This window comes from Mustela putorius, unplaced genomic scaffold (assembly GCF_011764305.1).
Source record: "Mustela putorius furo isolate JIRA1106 unplaced genomic scaffold, ASM1176430v1.1 tig00003974_pilon_pilon_pilon, whole genome shotgun sequence".
NCBI lineage: Eukaryota > Metazoa > Chordata > Mammalia > Carnivora > Mustelidae > Mustela > Mustela putorius.
Genome location: NW_025422117.1, coordinates 10631596 through 10651587, shown reverse-complemented (window position 1 = coordinate 10651587; position 19992 = coordinate 10631596). Strand labels below are relative to the sequence as shown.

Genomic DNA, 19992 nt, shown 5'->3' with positions numbered 1-19992 from the left:
ACAGAACATATTCTACTTTTTAAAATTTGTCTAACAAGACCCTGCAGATACTTACAGATAAAGAATTCTGTTTTTGTTTCCTACAAAGAATGTATTACATTTTGAGATAAAGCAATATATGTTACTTGTATAGATTTTAGAAAACACTGAAAACAACAGCAAAAAAGTGAAATAAAATATACAGAATTCTAACAGAATTCTGTTAGAAATTAGTATAAACACACATATTTTGCAATATATTTTTTGCACTTAACATTTATTTGCTAACAAATAAATAAATTTCCTTGTTATTAAATGACCACTATTATATATTAGAGGCTGAATTCCTATGAATGACCTAGAGTAATTCTTTGAACTACTTCACATTGTTGGGTTCTTACCAAAATATTTGCTTTCATAAGTAATGCTGCAAAGAACAACCTTGCGCATAGATCACTGTGAACATTATTATTTATTTTATTACAGATTCCTAGAAGTAGAATTGCCAGGTCAAAGTGTAAGAAAAATATTAAGACTTTTGATGCAAACTGACAAGCTGCTTACTCAAAAATTTTGCCAGTTTATATTCTACCAGCAGTAGATGAGATCTGCTGTTTTCTTAAACCCCTGCCAACACTATTTATCATTATTTAAAATATTTTCCAATTGGTCAGTACTTTTAAAGTGAAGCCAATGCTGACCCATTTACTTGAGCAAATAGTTTTCAATTTATGATTACTTATTGAGTATGTTTGCTTTCTCATTTTTTTTTCAAATTTAAGATATATTTTAGCTTAAAATTACTTCTGTGAGTCCTTCCCAGACCAAGCCACCTATGTGTCTGAGTCCCTTTCACCTTACTGGATTAAGTATAGTATCTAGTAAGTTGTATATTCTTTTAAAAATTGTTTGTAGCAATGATTCCTCACTACGATGGACTATGCTTGAAGACAGAGCTCAAACCCTTTTATATTTTTGTATCTGTCACCTAGCAAGAGTACTGGGTGCCTCATACATATGTATGTACACTCCATCAGTGAAATAAAGCAGTATGTGAGTAGTGATGAACTGAATAGGACAGACCATAAGAGTCAGAAAGCTCAGAGACAGGATTAATTCACAAACTAGTTACCTGGGAAAGTGATACAATCTGTGAGTTATTTAGGTACATTTTTAGGTTTCATGTTTTCCATGCATTATGTGCACTTCATATATTTTTTCCTGTATTATCATGCATACATTTATGAAATTCTTTTATTCTCAAGAAAATGAGTTTTTAGCCTACATTTTGTGTATCCCATAAGAGTTAGTACAGTACCATGCACCTGGATGACAATAAATGTGTGACGATGCTAAAGATAGGGACACATTGCTGCTTTTGTGAGAGTACGTGGCTTGTGAAATTAGCTGTTGTGAATATAAAAGATTAAAAAATCATGAAAGTCTGTAGACCCAGTGAGGTCAACTTCTCAGATTATTGATCAGGTTTTAAAAATATATAGAAATGAAGTATTATTTGCTATTCTGTTAGTCTTTTCACAGTTACAGCAAAATCTTAAAGAAGCTAAATTATCTTTTCTTTTCCTCTTGTTTTCTTTTATAAAATCTTTTCTTTCTTTGTCTTTCTCCTTGTCCCACTAGTTGTGTTATTATTTTGTCATATACATTACTATGTCTTCCTTGGGACTTATTTCAAGACAAAATTTGACCATCTGTCTTTCAAGTGTTTATGTGATGTCAAGATGATACACTATTTAAAAAATATATTATACCCATATTCGGTTTCATCAGTTTAAAAAAAGGGTTAAAATAACTAATTTATTTTTACACACACACACACACACACACACATGCACACTCACTACACACAAACACATATATGCTGCAAGCACAATGTATCATTTTCTACCTACTGCATACAAAACACCAGAATACAAAATTATAAGATGGACAATACCACAACTTACATTCTCACTCTTGATTCTTGATATACAATATCTTGATCCAGAGAAATAAATGTCTAAAAGTAAAATCACATGCACTATTGCAAACCAGGTAAAGAAATGCATTTAAGAGAGGCGAGGTCTTTTTATGATGGCCATTAAAATTACATCACATAGATGGCTAGTGTCTAATCAGATGGCTAGTGTTTAATTAAAGGGGTGGATACAAAAAGGTCAACGCCATCTTTTTTAGATTTCTGCACAAGCACTATGTATTAGTAACTAATTTTGATTTCAATATTATGAAAAATGGAAATCTTATAGGACATTAAATTGCCCAAGGAAAAGGGATTAAATATTATTTATTAAATTAGGAAACATGTTATTTTCTAATCAGTTGGAATTGGCAGTTCTTGCATTTATGGTAACTATTAGACTGTGAAAAAGCATTATCTCACATGAGCAGTTGCCTAGAGCAGTGAAAATATCATGTGCTTTGGCATCAAACTCAGGAAATCATACTTTGCGATATACTGTGCTTATGGGGGAATCTCTTACTCCATTCCTGATACTAGTCAAATTCCCACCGTTTAAGTCTTATTTAGAGATAAACCACATATATTATCGTAAGTGATAAAAACATTAGGCACCCATTTTCCCAGATCTGCAGGTAGCTAGGGCAGATCATATGACTCGGTCTGGCCAATCAGACTCACGTGTCTGGATGTTGAAATTAGACCTGTTGACACGTTGGAAAATTAGTGAAAGAATTACCTCTGGGGGCGCCTGGGTGGCTCAGTGGGTTAGGCCGCTGCCTTCGGCTCAGGTCATGATCTCAGAGTCCTGGGATCGAGTCCCGCATCGGGCTCTCTGCTGAGCAGAGAGCCTGCTTCCCTCTCTCTCTCTGCCTGCCTCTCCATCTACTTGTGATTTCTCTCTGTCAAATAAATAAATAAAATCTTTAAAAAAAAAAAAAAAAAAAAGAAGAATTACCTCTGGCTGCAGTAGCAATGGCAGTAATGAGAATATCCTCCACAGCTGCGGCAGGGAACATCTCAGGGTCCAGGGTTGAGGAAGGCATTGTTGCAAGCTTTTTGCTGCTGGATAGAGCACTGGCAGTACCATCCTCAGCGGAGGAGTGCTACAGCAGAATTCCAACCAATTTTGATTATGGGGCCACTTTCCTTCCTGCCCAGGTACCCAACCTGGTTCTCTGATTTTTCCAGAAATTCTGGGAGCTACTCATTTACCTTTCTCTACATGGTTTTTCTGCCTGAGTAAATCAGGAAATCAAACTGATCTGAAGTGGGATGAACTGATTAACTACACCTTCTTATTCTTCTAGGGAAGTCTGGTTTGTGTTGGTTATTACCCCCAAATTCTACCAATCCTTTTTCTAATGCTCGTTTATCAAAAAAAATTGTACAAAAAAGTAGGCAATTTGGCGCTATTTTGACCCAAAGATGGTTCAGGGTTTCAGGCTATGATGGGACAGGCATGCAGAACAGGAATTTAAACTTCGTAATCACGTTTGAAAACCCACAGTGTCACTGTAGGTGACTGTAGGCTCTATGCCTAGTAGGTAGGTTGTTTTAACTTTGTGGCCGTTTGGTCATATATTCAATTGTTACACTGAAGGTAACAGAAGGTAAGCTGATGTTGACATATGATGCTGCATGGCTTGCATAATTCCCTTGAGAGAATTTTGTTATTTCTCATTCTACTTGTGTCCCTGCAGCTAGGCTAACTAGCTACATTTCTGTTTCTTCTTGAACAAGCCATTTATTAAACATACTTACAGCCATTCATTAAACATATTTATAAATTTCCAATTACTTCAAGCTTAAATTAATATCTAAATTGCAGTGAGGTATCCCTTTCCTGGGATATGTTGCTTTGTTCAAAGCCTTTGTCCTCTAAGGCTATCACTTAGCTTAGGATGTGATGTCATATCTAGTACCTACTAATATAAGTTAATATAAACAAGTATATGTACCAATACATACATACACACAGATATAAGTATACATGCATATGTTTGTGTGGGTTAATATGTTTTCTGAAGTGTGGTTTTCTGTCTCTAGCTGGTAGTTTCCAATTAGTATGAATTTTGGAAAAGTGACTAATTTTATTTATCATCATTTGTTTATTATTTTAGTCCAATTAAGTTGGAATAACTTATTTTTGAGAACATAAGATTCTGTATAAAAAATGGACAATTTCTATCCTTTGTCTATAATCCTTATAATATTCTCTTTCTGCCTTCCTTTTTTTACTTACTCCTCTTTTCAGCATGGCACAGCTTGAAATTATCATGCTAAAAAAATTTCATTGACTGGCTTGGAAAATATATGTGCATAGATTATTTCAAATATAATGAAAACCTTTAAATAAAGAAAGCAAATTTAATAGCTATGTCAGAAATTATTACATTAGATACTAGATTTGCATTTTAAAACTCATACAGTAACTTGTTTTCTTGAAAAAGATTTTTTTTTGTAGAATAGGTTCTAACTAAAGGTAGATTTAGCAAAAGTTTGTTTTACAGTAACTTTCTAAAATGCCTTTGTACACAGCCATTGATTTTTACATATCACTGTAATTGACCTCAAAGTGCTTGAATCTGGTTGGATTTAGCTTAATTTGTTACCTTATTTGTAATCTTTTTGAATTTAACTACTTTCAATTGTTTATTTGTGAGCATACAATCTGCATAAAAATAACTGTCTTTGAAAAATATGGCTACAATAAATTGTAAATATTGTCCCTTTGATTTAGGATCTAAGTGGAAATAATAATTAAAATAAATACACAATAAAAATTTCTTAGACTTTAATGCCTCTCGTCTTTGGAACTGTAATAAATGTTACTAATTTGAAATGAAAATATCTTACTGATAATTATCAAATATTCTAACCCCTTTGAAATTGGAAATAAATATATTAATTAAAGCATAATACATTAAAAACATATAATTTTGCTCATGCTTTTAATCCTTTATTTACATCTAAAAATAAGTAGTGGTAATAACTTATTTGAAATTTTTATAGCTGTACTTGTTTTCAGTTCTTATTTTAAAAGAACACCTTTAAGAAACTCTCTAGAAGATGATTATTTAGCACAGTATTGTATTTATTTTATTTATAGTTTTACCAGTTCAGCAAAATTTTGTCCTTTGCTTGATAAATTAGTTCTAGTTAAACTAAGTATATAGCTTCAAACCCTAAATGACTGGGTTTATTGTATTGTTTCTTTAAAAAAATTTTTTTTATTCTTTTATTTGAGAGAGAGAGAGAATACAAATGAGAGAAAGCACAAGCCTAGTGAAGGGCAGAGGGAAAAGCAGACTCCCTGGGCTCATGACCTAAACGGAAGCAGATTCTCATTTGGCTGAGCCACCCAGGTGCCCCTATACTATTGTTTCTTAACTTTTTTTTTTTAAACCATTTTATTTCCAACCCTAAAGCCTTTTCAGACTTCTTTTTCTCCTAATCCTGCACCCATGAAATTTTCATAACAGAGATTATTCTATATATCCTATTTGTCCTGTGGCCCTATAGAGGTTCAAAAACCATTGTAATATCTAACAGTCTGTCACTCCAATATTTTGGAGTCTATTTTTCCCCTTTTGGGTGAAATGACTCTCACTAAAAATGTATGATCTATTTCTAGATTTGCCACTTGTTTAGGAACATATTTACAATTCTTGGTGTTTCTGATGAAAGACTTGCTGATAGTCACTACCAGCACACAGAATATGTTAATAGCATTAGGAGACAGCACATAACATTTTGTCTCTGAGGTGGTCGTGAAAAATCAAAATCAAATGTCATATTTCAGTGAAATGTTTCTAAGGGAAATCAACAGGATGCAAAAATCCGCTTTCCATAAATTACAGTTTGCTTCACAGATCTTAAACATCTGCAAGCATGTCAATCAAAAGACATGTTGAAATTGCTCTCCCAATCTATGCAAAGGAGATTTTTTTTTCTTTTTTCATTTTAGTCTTATTACAACTAGTACCAGCACACATGTCTCTGGCAAATGGTTTGCTGCACTAGCTCCCCTGCTGTCAATGTCAATTATCAACCATGTCAGGTCTTGTGGTTTGGCCAAGCTAGAGGATGGAAAAGCCACTACCCTAGAACCTGATTCCCTCACCAATGGCATGAAGAGGAGGGGAGCAAATCAATAAATCAATGGCAGAATAAATGGACTTGCTTTAAAATCTATTTTTAAAATGCCATCAATTACAACACAAAACCATGGGAAGCAGTAGGACCTATAAATAGCTGTAGTTTGTATTTTGCATGATAAGAATCAAATTATATATATATATATATAAAATTTTATATATATATATATAAAATTTTATATATATATATAAAATTTTATATATATATATATAAAATTTTATATATATATATATAAAATTTGGTAAATGGTCATCACATCATTTTGTTTTACATATTTAAAATATTTAAAGGCATAAAAATATAAATAAATATAGAGGTTTTTCTTTTCTTTCTTTTTTTTTTTTTTTAAAGATTTTATTTATTTATTTGACAGAGAGAAATCACAAGTAGATGGAGAGGCAGGCAGAGAGAGAGAGAGGGAAGCAGGCTCCCTGCTGAGCAGAGAGCCCGATGCGGGACTCCATCCCAGGACCCTGAGATCATGACCTGAGCCGAAGGCAGCGGCTTAACCCACTGAGCCACCCAGGCACCCGGTTTTTCTTAATATGGTATCATTTCACTCTGATCTTTGGCTCTGGATTCTTCTCATTCTGTTTTATTGGATTGGAGGTAATGCAATTACCTTTTATGAAGCAATGCAGAAGTGGTACACAATTGGTATTATCTATAAGATAAATACTAGATCTTCAGATTTGATAATGATGGAAGCAAAATCAAAATCCAATAACAGTGCAGAATTGAGGGGAGTTTCACCAAAATTATGCTCCCAGGATAACACATCTATTCACATTTGAGTTTTTACACATTAGCTACATCCTCCCAGTGGATCGATTATGGAACAAAATAATTGTTGCAGTTCAGTGCCCAGGAAGAGTAAACATACTTCTAATGCACTTTTTAAATTTCCCATGTGTGTATATCAAATATGATGATGTGGGAGAGCTTGCTATATTCCAAAGTACCATAAAAATGGGATCCACTTTGGCTAGATTTTCAACTCCTTGAAAAAAGGGATTGTGTCATGTTTATCTTCGTATTTCCAGCATCTGGCAGAGGGCCTGGCACAGTGCATCTGTACAGAGTTAAGCAATTAATTAATGGCATGCCTGGTGCCACAAAGGATTTGTGGGAGTTTATAGGAAATATATACAATAAAATAGCAAAATACAGACATATCTGTAGGGAGAAAACAAGTTGGAAAAGGCCATCAGGACTGAACCTGAAGACTGTAGGTCCTAGGAAGCATTTTGATTATGCATTTGTTCCTGAGTATTATGGTGTCCAAAAGAAAACAGAAAATAACACTTCTGCTAGTTGATAAGAGCATGCTTATAGGTAAAGTGCATTCACATCTGCAGAATCACTTATGGGATGTCCAACTGATAGAATTGCTGTGAATTTTTTTTCTCTTTCCACACTTAACCAGTACAATAGCATAATAAAAAAAGTTATACTTATATGTTATTAATCACCACAGCTCATGCTCTGTTCTTTTAACCAAGCATTTCTTCCTTTCCAATAGTCTATTTCCATTTATAAATATGTGCACTTGGTACAAGGTATTTTTCAATATCATTTAGTGGGTGGCCAAATTCTGAAAGTAAATACTATATGGAGAGCTACTTTGTAATATGGGGACAAAACTGTGGTTTCCTTAAGAAAAACTCATTTTTTGAGAAGTACTGAATTTAAGTGGATATTTTCAGTGTAAGTTTTTGTATAGAAGACACTGAAAAATGGTGATATTGTGAATGACTTAATAACTCCTTGGAGAAAATACAGGAATGAGTTTTTAAGGCTGTTCCTGTAATAGCTTTTGGTGAAATAACACTACTGCACTCAAATAATTTGATAGGGTTCCAAGACCAAATAATCTATGTACAAACTACTTGATTGCATGGCTTAATCCATGTTTAAATCCTTAATTGTCTGCAAAGATAAATGGACTCTGTATGCTTCATAAACTCCTTCCAAGTAACATTATAGTATCTGTCAGTCTGCTTTTTATAAAAGGTTAAGAAGCTTAAAAAATGCTCATAACTGTTTGTGCCATGAATGATGATAAATCTGAAATATTTCGAGAGCTGGGTGAAAAACACAAATGCCAATGCCTTCAGAAATAATACTTTAGAAGCAATACTTATCTTCTTACTTATATGAAACAATGTTTTGATGTGGACCATTGAATTTTTTTTATCATTGTATATATTGAAGTTTGCATTAATAAATGAGTGAGAGCAAAAAGAAAAGGAGAAAGGGGCTTTTTTTTTTTTTTTAAGAGGAAAAGAGAGAAAGAGAGGGAGAGAGGAATGGGAGGGGCGGGGAAGAGAGAAACCCAGGCAGGGTCCACACATAGCACAGAGCCTAAATCTGGGCTGGATCTCAATACCCTAAGAGAGGGTGAAATCAAGAGTCAGATACTTAACTGGCAGAGCCACCCAGGTGAAATCAAGAGTCAGATACTTAACTGGCAGAGCCACCCAGGTGCCTCAGAAAGGGAAGTTTTCTAATATTAGCTGAGTACTCACCACCAGTATGTCTTTTCTTCATAGATTTCAAAATATCTGTCTGTGTTAAGAACTGAAAAGATGATACGAATAGAAGACAAAGGAGTAGTTTTCAATCTTAGCCAACCATTGAAATGTAAAGTATAAGACACTATCAAATTAAAAATGCTAAAAAAATTTTTTAAAAGTGCCAAAACCAATCAAAAGAGGTAGAAGAGAATTGAGATCTCAAAGAATACTAATTAATGCTTAAAGATAAATTTAATCACTACATTTTGCAGCTCAGAAAATAGAAGAGGAACAATTTATCAGTTGTACAATCTCTGCCCTGTCCATTTCATGTCTATACTCTGAAGATTAAGGGAAGTGATGGACACAAAAGAATGTTGTAAACTGTGAATCACTGTCTTTGTTATCTAAGTGGCCATTATTTTACTTGTTTTTTACTGTTTGTAAAATATTTTAAAAAATGTATGACTATGTATTCTTATATCATGGAGTATTTATGTTTGCTAGGATCATGGTGAAAATACAGTGACTATAGTTAACAATAGCTATCATGCATTTAAAAATTTGCTCGGGGTAGGACACCACCAAGGTAGCTCAGTTGGTTCAGTGTCTGCCTTTGGCTCAGGTCACGATTCTAGGGTCCTGGGATCCAGCCCAGCCTCAGCCTTCTTGCTCAGTGGGGAGCCTGCTTCTCCCTCTGCCTGCTGTTCCCTTTGCTTATACTCTCTCTCTGACAAATAAATAAGTTAAATATTTTTTAAAAATTTGTTGAGGGTAGATTTCATGTTAAATGTTCTTAGTCTAGCCCCTCCAACATAAACAGAAACAAAGGGACACAAGCAAGCTTTTGGAAATAATGGATATATTTATTACCCTGTATATCTGATTGTGGTGATGGTAACATAAGTGTATAAATATGTCCAAACTCATCAAATTGTATACATTAATTATATGTCACTTTTTGTATACTGATTGAATTTCAATAAATTTGGGGAGGATGGGACCTGTCAAAATAGTATCAAAAGTCGAACACGAGACTCAGAGAAAAGCTTGCAAAACATTAGTTCCTTTTTTTTTTTTTAGTGCTTACTCCCCAATAAATCTAAGTGTAAACTACTAGAATCCATAGAACAAATTTCCATTTCTGTCTCATGATAGTTATCAACATAGGTATGCCCGATGTTCCATTATAAATTATAAACAATTTATGTACATATGTATATATGTGTATGTATATGCATATGTATGTACATAGTTCAGTACTCAGAATAATGATATGGTGGATACAATGGTATGAGTGGCAATAACAAAGTTTGTTCACTAATTATTCCCTGAAATTTATACTTTTATAGGTACACAAATTATGATAAACATGTCACGCCACCTTAAAGACCAGCTTATTAGGTAAAGACCTGTACAGATACCATTAGAGTAGTATCGTGGCAAGAAACTTAAAAACAAAAGAAAAGCATTAGAAACGGAGCAAAATAAAAGGAGACTCACAGAGTAAAATGTATTGGCAAAATTCTTCACATCCAAGAATGTTAAGGGGAAAAGTGAGTCCTGGGAAGCACATCCACTTACATGCTTTTTAATTCTGATTTTATGCTCATCAAAAGACCCTCTGACTACTATATGTCCTCCCCAGACATTCCCATGGGAAACAGGAATAAACAGAGTAGATACTCAAGATAAATTTTTAAACAAAAAAATGGATGACCATTGCAATTCTGGATTAACTCCTCTGAACTTTTTCACTTTATATCTTTGCTACTTATGGGTCTACAAATTATAAATTTCCTTTTATAGAATTACTTTACATCTCATTTTTCATTAGTTTATAAAATATCTATGCCTGATTTTCTTGCCAAAGCTAAAGATACTTTGAAACAGAACTGTGCTTTACACTCATCCATGGTAAGTTCACAGTACACATTTATTCTTCGGTTTCGCATGATAAAAATAAAAACAACATCCAATTTGTAATTCTATGTGTCAAATAAGAGACGATAACATTGCTAACTTATTTTTCCCTTAGTGGCTCTGAATATAGAAGAAATTCATAATTTCTGAACCTCAGCATCTGGAAGTATGTGTTTAAATTTCAAATTATAGTATCAATTAAACATAAATGAAAATCACTTTTTAAAATAAAAACTAACAGGATATCATGCAAGACACATGTGTGTACAATGGAATACTGGCAGTCAAAAGAGTGTTTTCCAAGGGTTCCTGGGTGGCTCAGGTGTTTAAGCATTGACTCTTGATCTCAATTCAGGTCTTAATCTCAGGGTCTTGAGTTCAAGCCCTGAATTGGGCTCCACATTGAATCATGGAGCCAACTTTAAAAAAAAAAAAAAAAGTGTTTTCCACAAAATCATTATTACCACTGAAGTAACTAGAATCACAGTGTATCTCACTGAAAAGGCTGAAAATTATAAGATTCCATTTAAGATTTCTAAAGCCATTTCTATTTTTTTCAGAATAAAAACTCCGAAAGCACATTCAAACTCATACAAGTTTCTCTATGCCTCCCTCCTCATTCTACCTGCCCTGGCTTCACTACTATTATTTGTAGGTTTTCAGTTAAAGCATATACCTAAAAAGAAAGAAAGAAAGGAAGAAAGAAAGAAAAAAAGGAGAAAGACAGAAAGGGGAAAAGAAAGAAAAAGAAAAATCCACTCACTTGTGCAATGAATTCCCAAACAATTGTCAAGTCAATAAAATAATGCATTTCTAAGATTTCTTATATTTGTACAATTTCTTTTTTACTGTGAGACAGTACCAAGTACATATTTGTTAAAACCATGAAGTATCTGTACAATAAATGTTACTGATTCAGCTGCTAACATGTTTATAGTCCATCAAAATATAATATTTAGCTTTAGTACACTGAAATAAAAATCCAATGATTTTATAGACTGTCTTCCAACATTCCTTCATATTAGATATCAGAACATGCTATTACAATTACCCACTTGAATATACCACAAAACATATTTGAAGGTGTGGGATGCTTTAAATAAATCATTAAAATAGAAAATAGAAAAAATATATGCTGCATATGCAATTGAAATTTAGTCATAATTAATAGGACTGTGTGTCCTTTTACTTCTCAATTACAGGAATGTTATTATCTTTTGAGGTTGTAGGAGGTAGTTCCTAAGATCATACAAGTCCATGACTTTGAGATATAGATAGATAGATAGATAGTATGAACGAATGAACGGATGAATAAATACAAGAGCTACTGTGATTTAGAAAATAGTGATGACATAGTGATTGTTTTGATGAGAAGTATAGTTGTTTTGTCTTTGAATACTTCCTCTTGGACTGAAGAGCTACATTTTGGATTTTGTAATAACTTGAAGTTTGCACAGAACTATTTCCTTTTAAAATTAGGCTGAATGTTTTGCTGCCCTCACCAGGATACCACAGCATATGCAACTCTTAATTTCATTGAGAAGAATTTTGAATATTTGCTTAAAAATATTCATATACTTCTGTGCATATACACAAAATCTTACTGGAAGCCTTATCATACATCTAATTGTTTTGTTCATTCATTTGTTCATTCACTCATTCATTCAACTCTAAAACTAAGGCACTAGCAATATCAAAGAAAGCCAACTGAAAACTAGCAGTAGTTACTAGCAATAAAGCATGCTGATAAGGGAAATACTTGTATAATTTTGAAGGTTAAAATAACGCTTATTTTGTATAGATGAAACAATTATGTTATCATGTACAATGAAAGTATAGAATATAAGGCACGCATTTATTTCAGCAGCTACATAATAACAATAGATTCACAGTTTATATAAAATGATAATTTTTAACTACAAGAAAAAACATCCCCTTGTCTGGTGAAAAAAAAAATACTCATTCGATGGCAAAAGCATGCCTCTGATCACAGCCAGGCAGAATGGCTGAGGCAATTAGAGAAATCCACAGAGCACTTTCACTCTTCGGTGGGCCTTCAAAATATAATGGGATATACTATTATCCACACACTTTTCCTCAAAGGCCTCTTTTTTTTTTCTTTCAAAGTAATGATCACTGATAATCCCTTACCTTTTTACACTACATTTCTTTTTTATGAGAAAATTATACTATTTTCTGAGCTCCTTAATATTTAGAAGGTTAGTTTTATTATCATAGAAAGATCTATATTTATGAGTTCCCATTAGCTATAATTTTTGAAGAAAAACACTTCTGGACCTTGAGGGTAGTATGGTAAGTAACATAAGTCAGACAGAAAAAGACAAATAGTGTACAATATCATTTATATGCAGAATCTAAGTAAGTAGATCTTATAGAAACAGAATAGAATGCTGGGTTACCAGGGGCTGTGGGGTGGAGGAATTGGGAGATCTTGTAAAAGTGTACACATACTTTCAGTTTAGAAGGTGTATTAATTTCGGAGATCTAATGTACTGCTTAGTGATAACAGTCATTATTAATACCATACTTCAAAGTTTCCATGAGATCTTAAATGTTCTCACCACAAAAAAGAATAATTATGTGATCTATTGGAAGTGTTAAATAATGGCATGGTGGTAATCACAGTTCAATATTTAAGTGTATCAAATCAATCAAATCAACAGGCAGTACTCCTTAAACTTACACAAGTCTATCTCAATAAAAAATGTGGTGGGGCACCTGGGTGGCACAGTTGGTTAAATGTCTGACTCTTGGTTTAGGCTCAGGTGGAGAGATGCAGCCCTGCATTGGGCTCTTTGCTCAGTGCAGAGTCTGCCTAAGACTTTCGCTCCCTCTGCCCCGCCCCTCTTTCTCAAATAAATAAATCTTTTTTAAAAATGTGGTAAGTAGGGGCACCTGGGTGGTTCAGTGGGTTAAAGCTTCTGCCTTCAGCTCAGGTCATGATCCCTGGGTCCTGGGATCGAGCCCCTTGTCAGGCTCTCTGCTCAGCGGGGAGTCTGTTTCCCTTCCTCTCTCTCTGCCTGCCTCTCTGCCTACTTGTGATCTCGGTCTGTCAAATAAATCAAATTTAAAAAATAATAATAATAAATAAATAAATATAAAAATGCGGTAAGTATAAGGTACAAAAAGGAAAGAAAAACTTTACTTCAGATCTTTATGGTAACAAAGGACAATAGCTATCATCCACGCTTTTAAACTTTGATGAATACAGACTGGTAAAATCAGAGATATTCTGTGATTTCCCTGGTAGAGCTCTGGATGCCATATAATATCCCATAGACCAGAGTATTGAGATAAATAATGAAAACATTTGTCCTTTGCCTAAGACTTTGTTCTGAAAAAAAAAAAGTGTATATACATGCATATACATATATTTGGTAACTATGGTTAATAAACATATACTATATTCTTGAAATTTGCTGAGAGTAGATCTTAAGTGTTCTCACCACACACACACACACACACACGCTGGTAACTATGTGAGGTGATGAATACATATTAGCTTGATACAGTAATCATTGCACATGTATATGTATATTAAAACATCACATTGTATACTGTAAATATATATAATTTTTATTTGTCAATTTTAGCTCAATAAAGCTGGGGGAAAAGATAAAACAATAGTTTTATGTGCAAAATTTGAAGAATATAAGAAATGAAAACAGTTTTTGAAAAATAGACATTGTTGAAACAGATTAATGATTATATTTGATAAACTGTGCATAATGGTTATATGAGTGTTTATTTCATTCTTTACTTTAATATGTATCTATCTTTGTTTCTTCTTGATGAAAATGTATCTCTATTATTACTCTTTTCAAATGGTGCTTTTTTTTTTTATTGTCAACTTTTTGTTTTTGTTTATTTTCTCCTTGAATCTTTATTCTTTAGTCCATTAATTTCTTAAGTGGTTCCTGCCTTCTTTGGATTTATTTAATGTTCCTTCTCAGAATTAAGTTAGCTATTTTGCTTACTATTTTAATCTTTTTATTCTTTTCTAACAGAAATACTAAATCTATCATTTTTCTTTAATATATCATTATCCATTATTTTAATACATATTTCCATTGACTTCCATTTTTATGTTATATATAAGTTTATTTGGTGCTATTTAAAAGTGCATTTTAAGATTTCTATACTTTGTATTGTGATACCGATTTCTAAGTTAAATTGCATTGTGCACTGGAATGCATGATGATATGCTTGGAATGCATTCCAAGCATATCAGTCTCACCACCATACTTACCAAATGTCAAATCCGATCAGTTGTAACACATATTAACTATACTTTAAGAATGCATTTTCTTAAAGAGTTGCATACTCATGTTCAGATATTTTATATTCTATAATTTTGTTTACTTGAATATCAAATATTTCATTCAGGCATGTTTTTGTCCTATAATGCAATGGATTTTTTTTCAAAATTAGATTACTTTTTGCTCATATATTTGTTATTTTATGAGACATTAATCCATTTTGTTTGATATTAATATGAATAATCCTTTTTCTAGGTATTTAGTATATATTTGGTGTCATCCTTCCTCTCATCTCCTCTGTCTTCCTATATATTAGTTATGGCTTTTAGAAACAGGGCACAGCAGCCAATCTTTAGATATTAACTGGCAAAGTTATTTTCATTCATCATCATGCCTGATAGATTTGTTTTTAATTTTTTTAAAGAGTTCAGCTTTTTATTGGACAGGTTACAGAAGAGGTTCAGTCAAAAAGATCAAAGCCCATGTCATCATCAGACTCCTCTGATTCTACTTTCTTTGCTTCCATTTTCTTCTCAGCTGGGGCAGCAGTGGTGGAAGGAGCAGGACTTGCTGCTGGTATAGCACCAGCTGCTGGGATGGGTCCACCAGCTCCTACATTGCACATGAGGCTCCCCATATAGACAGACTGTGGCCAGGGTCTTTGCAAAGGGCCTGGCCGTAAATGTTTGACATTTACACCTGCTGCTTTAATGAGGGCATCGATCTTATCCTCCAGTATTGTCACCTCATCACAATGCAGGATGAGGGCCATGAGCAGATGCAGGAGAGCTCAAGGTACAGGAGAAGACTGAGCGGGGGCTGCCTGGGAACGGCACTAATCACCAGATGAGGAGAGGGCCTTACCCCAACGCAGCCTTTGTTTCCTAGAAAGGACCTAACACCTTAGCTGAAGGTAAGGAAAAGCTTTCCTGATATATTTGGATTTATTTCTACCTCCATATTTTGTCTCTTCCATTTGTCCCCCTCCCCCTGCCATTTTACATTGTTTTTATCTTTTCTTGCCTTATTCTGATAGGACTTTTTTCTCTTATTTCAACTTTTCCATCTAGTATTTTAGAATTTATGCATTCTTTATGTTAGTGGTTGTGCTAGAAACTTTACCGTGCTACTTAAGTCAATGAGGCTAAAAATCTGAAGTTACTTACTTATCTTCGTCCTCAACAAAGCAAAAGCTTTGGAAGACATTAACTTTTCCCACTCTCCACAGATCACATGCTGCTATAGTTCGGTTTAATAAGATAATTTTTGTCTGAGTTTGTTTCTTTGATTTACTCATATGAATGCAGTATTTACTTACATTCTTCCTTTTACCTCAGTCCTTTCTTCTGAGATCATTTTCTGTTAGATTTATAACGTTATAACTTCTTTGATCTCAAGCTGCTTCCCTGTTTATGATAATGTGACTCAAATGTAATTCTCATTAATTTGTATGGATACTACTTCTCCAGGGAAGGTTTAGAATCCATTCTTTTTTTTTTTTTTTTTTTTTTTTTATTTTATTTTTTTACTAACATATAATGTATTATTAGCCCCAGGGGTACAGGTCTGTGAATCACCAGGTTTACACACTTCACAGCACTCATCATAGCACATACCTTCCCCAGTGTCCATAACCCCACCACTCTCCCCCCCCCCCGCCCCACTGCAACCCTCAGCTTGTTTTGTGAGATTAAGAGTCTCTTACAGTTTGTCTCTCTCCTGATCCTGTCTTGTTTCATTTATTCCCTTCCTATCTCCATACCTCCCATGTTTCCTCTCAACTTCCTTGTATCAGGGAGATCATATGATAATTCTCTTTCTCTGTAGATTCCATTCTTTACCTTTCAAAGTCTTTAGTCACTTACTCTTTGAGCACTTGTCAAGTCTATGTAGCCTAGACACCTTTCTGAGAAATTTCTATTAGCTTTTATTTTCTTTGCTCTCTCTGTATTTTGGGTCTTTCATGAGTATATCTTCCCTCATTTTATCCTTTGGTTCCATATCTTTGGTGTATTACACGACTTTTCTAAGTTGTCAATTATTTTTTATTTAATTTAGAAGTACTGATTTTTAAGAGCTTCTTTGTTCCTATTTGCTTTTTATGTTATATTTTTCTTATACTGTGAATGCAGTGTTTAAGGGAAATACAATTATTTAAAATTATCTTCTTTTCTTCAATCTGTTTCCTACAGAGCAGTGGTTCTCAACTGGAGATGATTTAGTCCCCTTGGGACATTGGTAACGTGTGAAGACATTTTTAACTATCACAAGTAGGATGGACACTATTGGTTTTTACTGTATAGTATTTCCAAGATGTCAATAGTGCCATGACTGAGAAACTGCTTTAGATTCACTTTTAAAATCTCAGTCTTTCATTGTTCTACTGTTCCTAGGATGTCCTTTCATATTTAAAGATTTATTTATGGGGGGGCCTGGGTGGCTCAGTCGTTAAGCGTCTGCCTTCCACTCAGGTCATGATCCCAGGGTCCTGGGATGGAGTCCCATATCGGGCTCTCTGCTCAGCGGGAAGCCAGCTTCTCCCTCTCCCTGCTTGTGTTTCTGTACTCTATCTCACTCTCTGTCAAATAAATAAATAAAATCTTTAGAAATAAATAAACATTTATATTTATTTCTATTTTATTAATATTGATATTAATATTTTATTATTATTTAAATATCATGCCCTGAGATCATGACCTTAGCTGAAACCAAGAGCTGGATGCTTAACCTACTGAACCACCCAGGTGCCCCTGTTCTTTCATATTTAAAAATGATACAATAAAAAGTTGGTTTGGAACTTGTAGGATTTTGTCAGTGGTAAGCTTTGTCACAGGATGGGTTCAACAAAAACAACAATTTATACATGGCATTCAATTGCTTTAGAAAAGAATCCTTTAAATCTTTGTCTGTGTGCCTAGCTTCCAGGCCTTAATGAGATGGTACAAAAGAAGAGATAATAGAATATTGTGCTCATATACAGAAGCCATATATTGAATCCTCTTGCTTAGAACTATACATCGATCTCACACTTCATTGTATACAGGACTCTCGAGTTTCTACTTTTCCTAGGGTTCTCCTATGACAAGTCTTTGCTATTTCAGTCCTTCCATTTGTACTAGAAGCTCTAGCTATTGCTGTCCTAGTTCACCACTTGTTACTTCATTTGCTCTCAGCATTCAGAATTTTATTGAAATCTCTTCTCTGAAGAACGTACTTTACTTATCCTCTTGGATACTGTGAGCTTATAATTTTAGGATTGTAACATTCCACCTTATTGACGTTTTGGATGTAAAGAACATACACATGAAGAATGTACTGACCATGTGGTGGTGGTCACTGACGAATATTTGCTTTTTTCACTTTTGGACTTATGGAATCATCAGAAAATACTAAAAGCAGTAATCTCTTTTTCATCATAGTTGAGGTGATTTTTTAATATGCTTATAAAAAAAGATAATTGTCCTACTCAAAATCTTTTCATAGTTTCCAATCCTATTTTAGCTAAAATATAAAATCCTTATCATGATATCCTATGCAAAATGTTTGAGGATGGCCCCTGTCTACCTCTGTAATACCACTCCTGTGATCTCTCCAGGGCAACCACATTTATATTATTCCTCCAAAGAATTAACTCTCTCCAGGCTTAGAGTTATTATATATGCTGTTTCTTTTGCCTGGGAAAAATTTTTCTAACTGAAGTATTGCTTCCACCAAGAGACTTTCTCAGACTACTACCCATTCCATGTCTTGATGTCTGATTGTAATAATTTCCTATTTTGCTCCATATTTTTTTTTCAAAGCACTTTTACATCTTGTAACTATTATATAGTCACTCTATGGGACTATTGTAAATACTTTTCCCTTCTACAAAGTATTAAAGTTTTACGAGGGCATGAACCACATCTTTTAATTGAACACAGTACTTATGACAGTACTTATGACAGTGTCTAACACAGATTAGGCAGCAATTACATAATTATAAATGAGTCAGCAACACTGAAAATGCTATTTGTATTTTTGATGTTGTCAAGAATTGTGATGACGCTTTTTAATTTTTTAATTTTATTATTTTTAAAAAAGATTCTATTTATTTATTTGACAGAGATCACAAGTAAGCAGAGAGGCAGGCAGAGAGAGAGGGAGAAGCAGGCTCCCCACTGAACAGAGAACCAGACATGGGGCTTGATCCCAGGCCCCTGGGATCACAACCTGAACTGAAGACAGATGCTTAACTGACTGAGCCACCCAGCACCCTGTGATGACTCTCTTATTAATAGATAAGCTTCATTTGTATTTCCCTGATGCCAAGATACCACCTCACACCAGTCAGATTGGCCAAAATTAACAAGCCAGGAAACAACAGATATTGGCAAGGATGCAGAGAAAGGAGAACCCTCCTACACTTTAGTGGGAATGCAAGCTGGTGTAGCCACTCTGGAAAACAGTATGGAGGTTCCTCAAAAAGTTGAAAATAGAGCTACCCTATGACCCAGCAATCATACTACTGGGTATTTACCCTAAAGATACAAATATAGTGATCCAAAGGGGCACATGCACCCTGATGGTTATAGCATCAATGTCTACAATAGCTAAACTATGGAAAGAACCTAGATGTCCATCAATAGATGAATGGATAAGGAAGAAGTGAGATATATAGATATATATATATATATATCTATATATATAATGCAGCCATCACAAAACAGAAATCTTGCCATTTGCAATGATGTGGATGGAACTAGAGGGTATTAGGCTAAGCAAAATGAGTTAATCAGAGAAAGACAATTATCATATGTTCTCTCTGATATGAGAGGCAGGGTGGGGAGTTGTGAGGGGTAGGGAGAGAAAAAAATGAAACAAGGGGCAAGGGAGGGAGACAAACCATAAGAGACTCTTAATCTCAGGAAACAGATAGGGTTTCTGGAGGGGAGAAGGGTGGGAGGAATGGGGTGGCTGGGGTATGGACATTGGGTAGGGTATGTGCTATGCCAAGTGCTGTGAATTGTGTAAGACTGATGATTCACAGACCTGTACCCCTGAAGCAAATAATATATGTTAATAAAATTTAAAAAATTAAAAAAGATAAACTTCAGTTACCTAAAGTTTAATCACTGAATGAATAGAAGATTACTATGTATCATGAAAATGGGGAATA

General features: G+C 34.1%; 1 protein-coding gene across 1 annotated transcript; it reads right to left on the bottom strand.

Annotated features, from left to right (window-relative positions):
• Positions 1-15297: 15297 nt before the first annotated feature.
• LOC101683941 (60S acidic ribosomal protein P1-like) lies at positions 15298-15609 on the bottom strand. Its single transcript, XM_045070890.1, has one exon. The coding sequence runs from the start codon at positions 15607-15609 to the stop codon at positions 15298-15300; it is 312 nt and encodes a 103-aa protein (XP_044926825.1).
• Positions 15610-19992: the final 4383 nt, after the last annotated feature.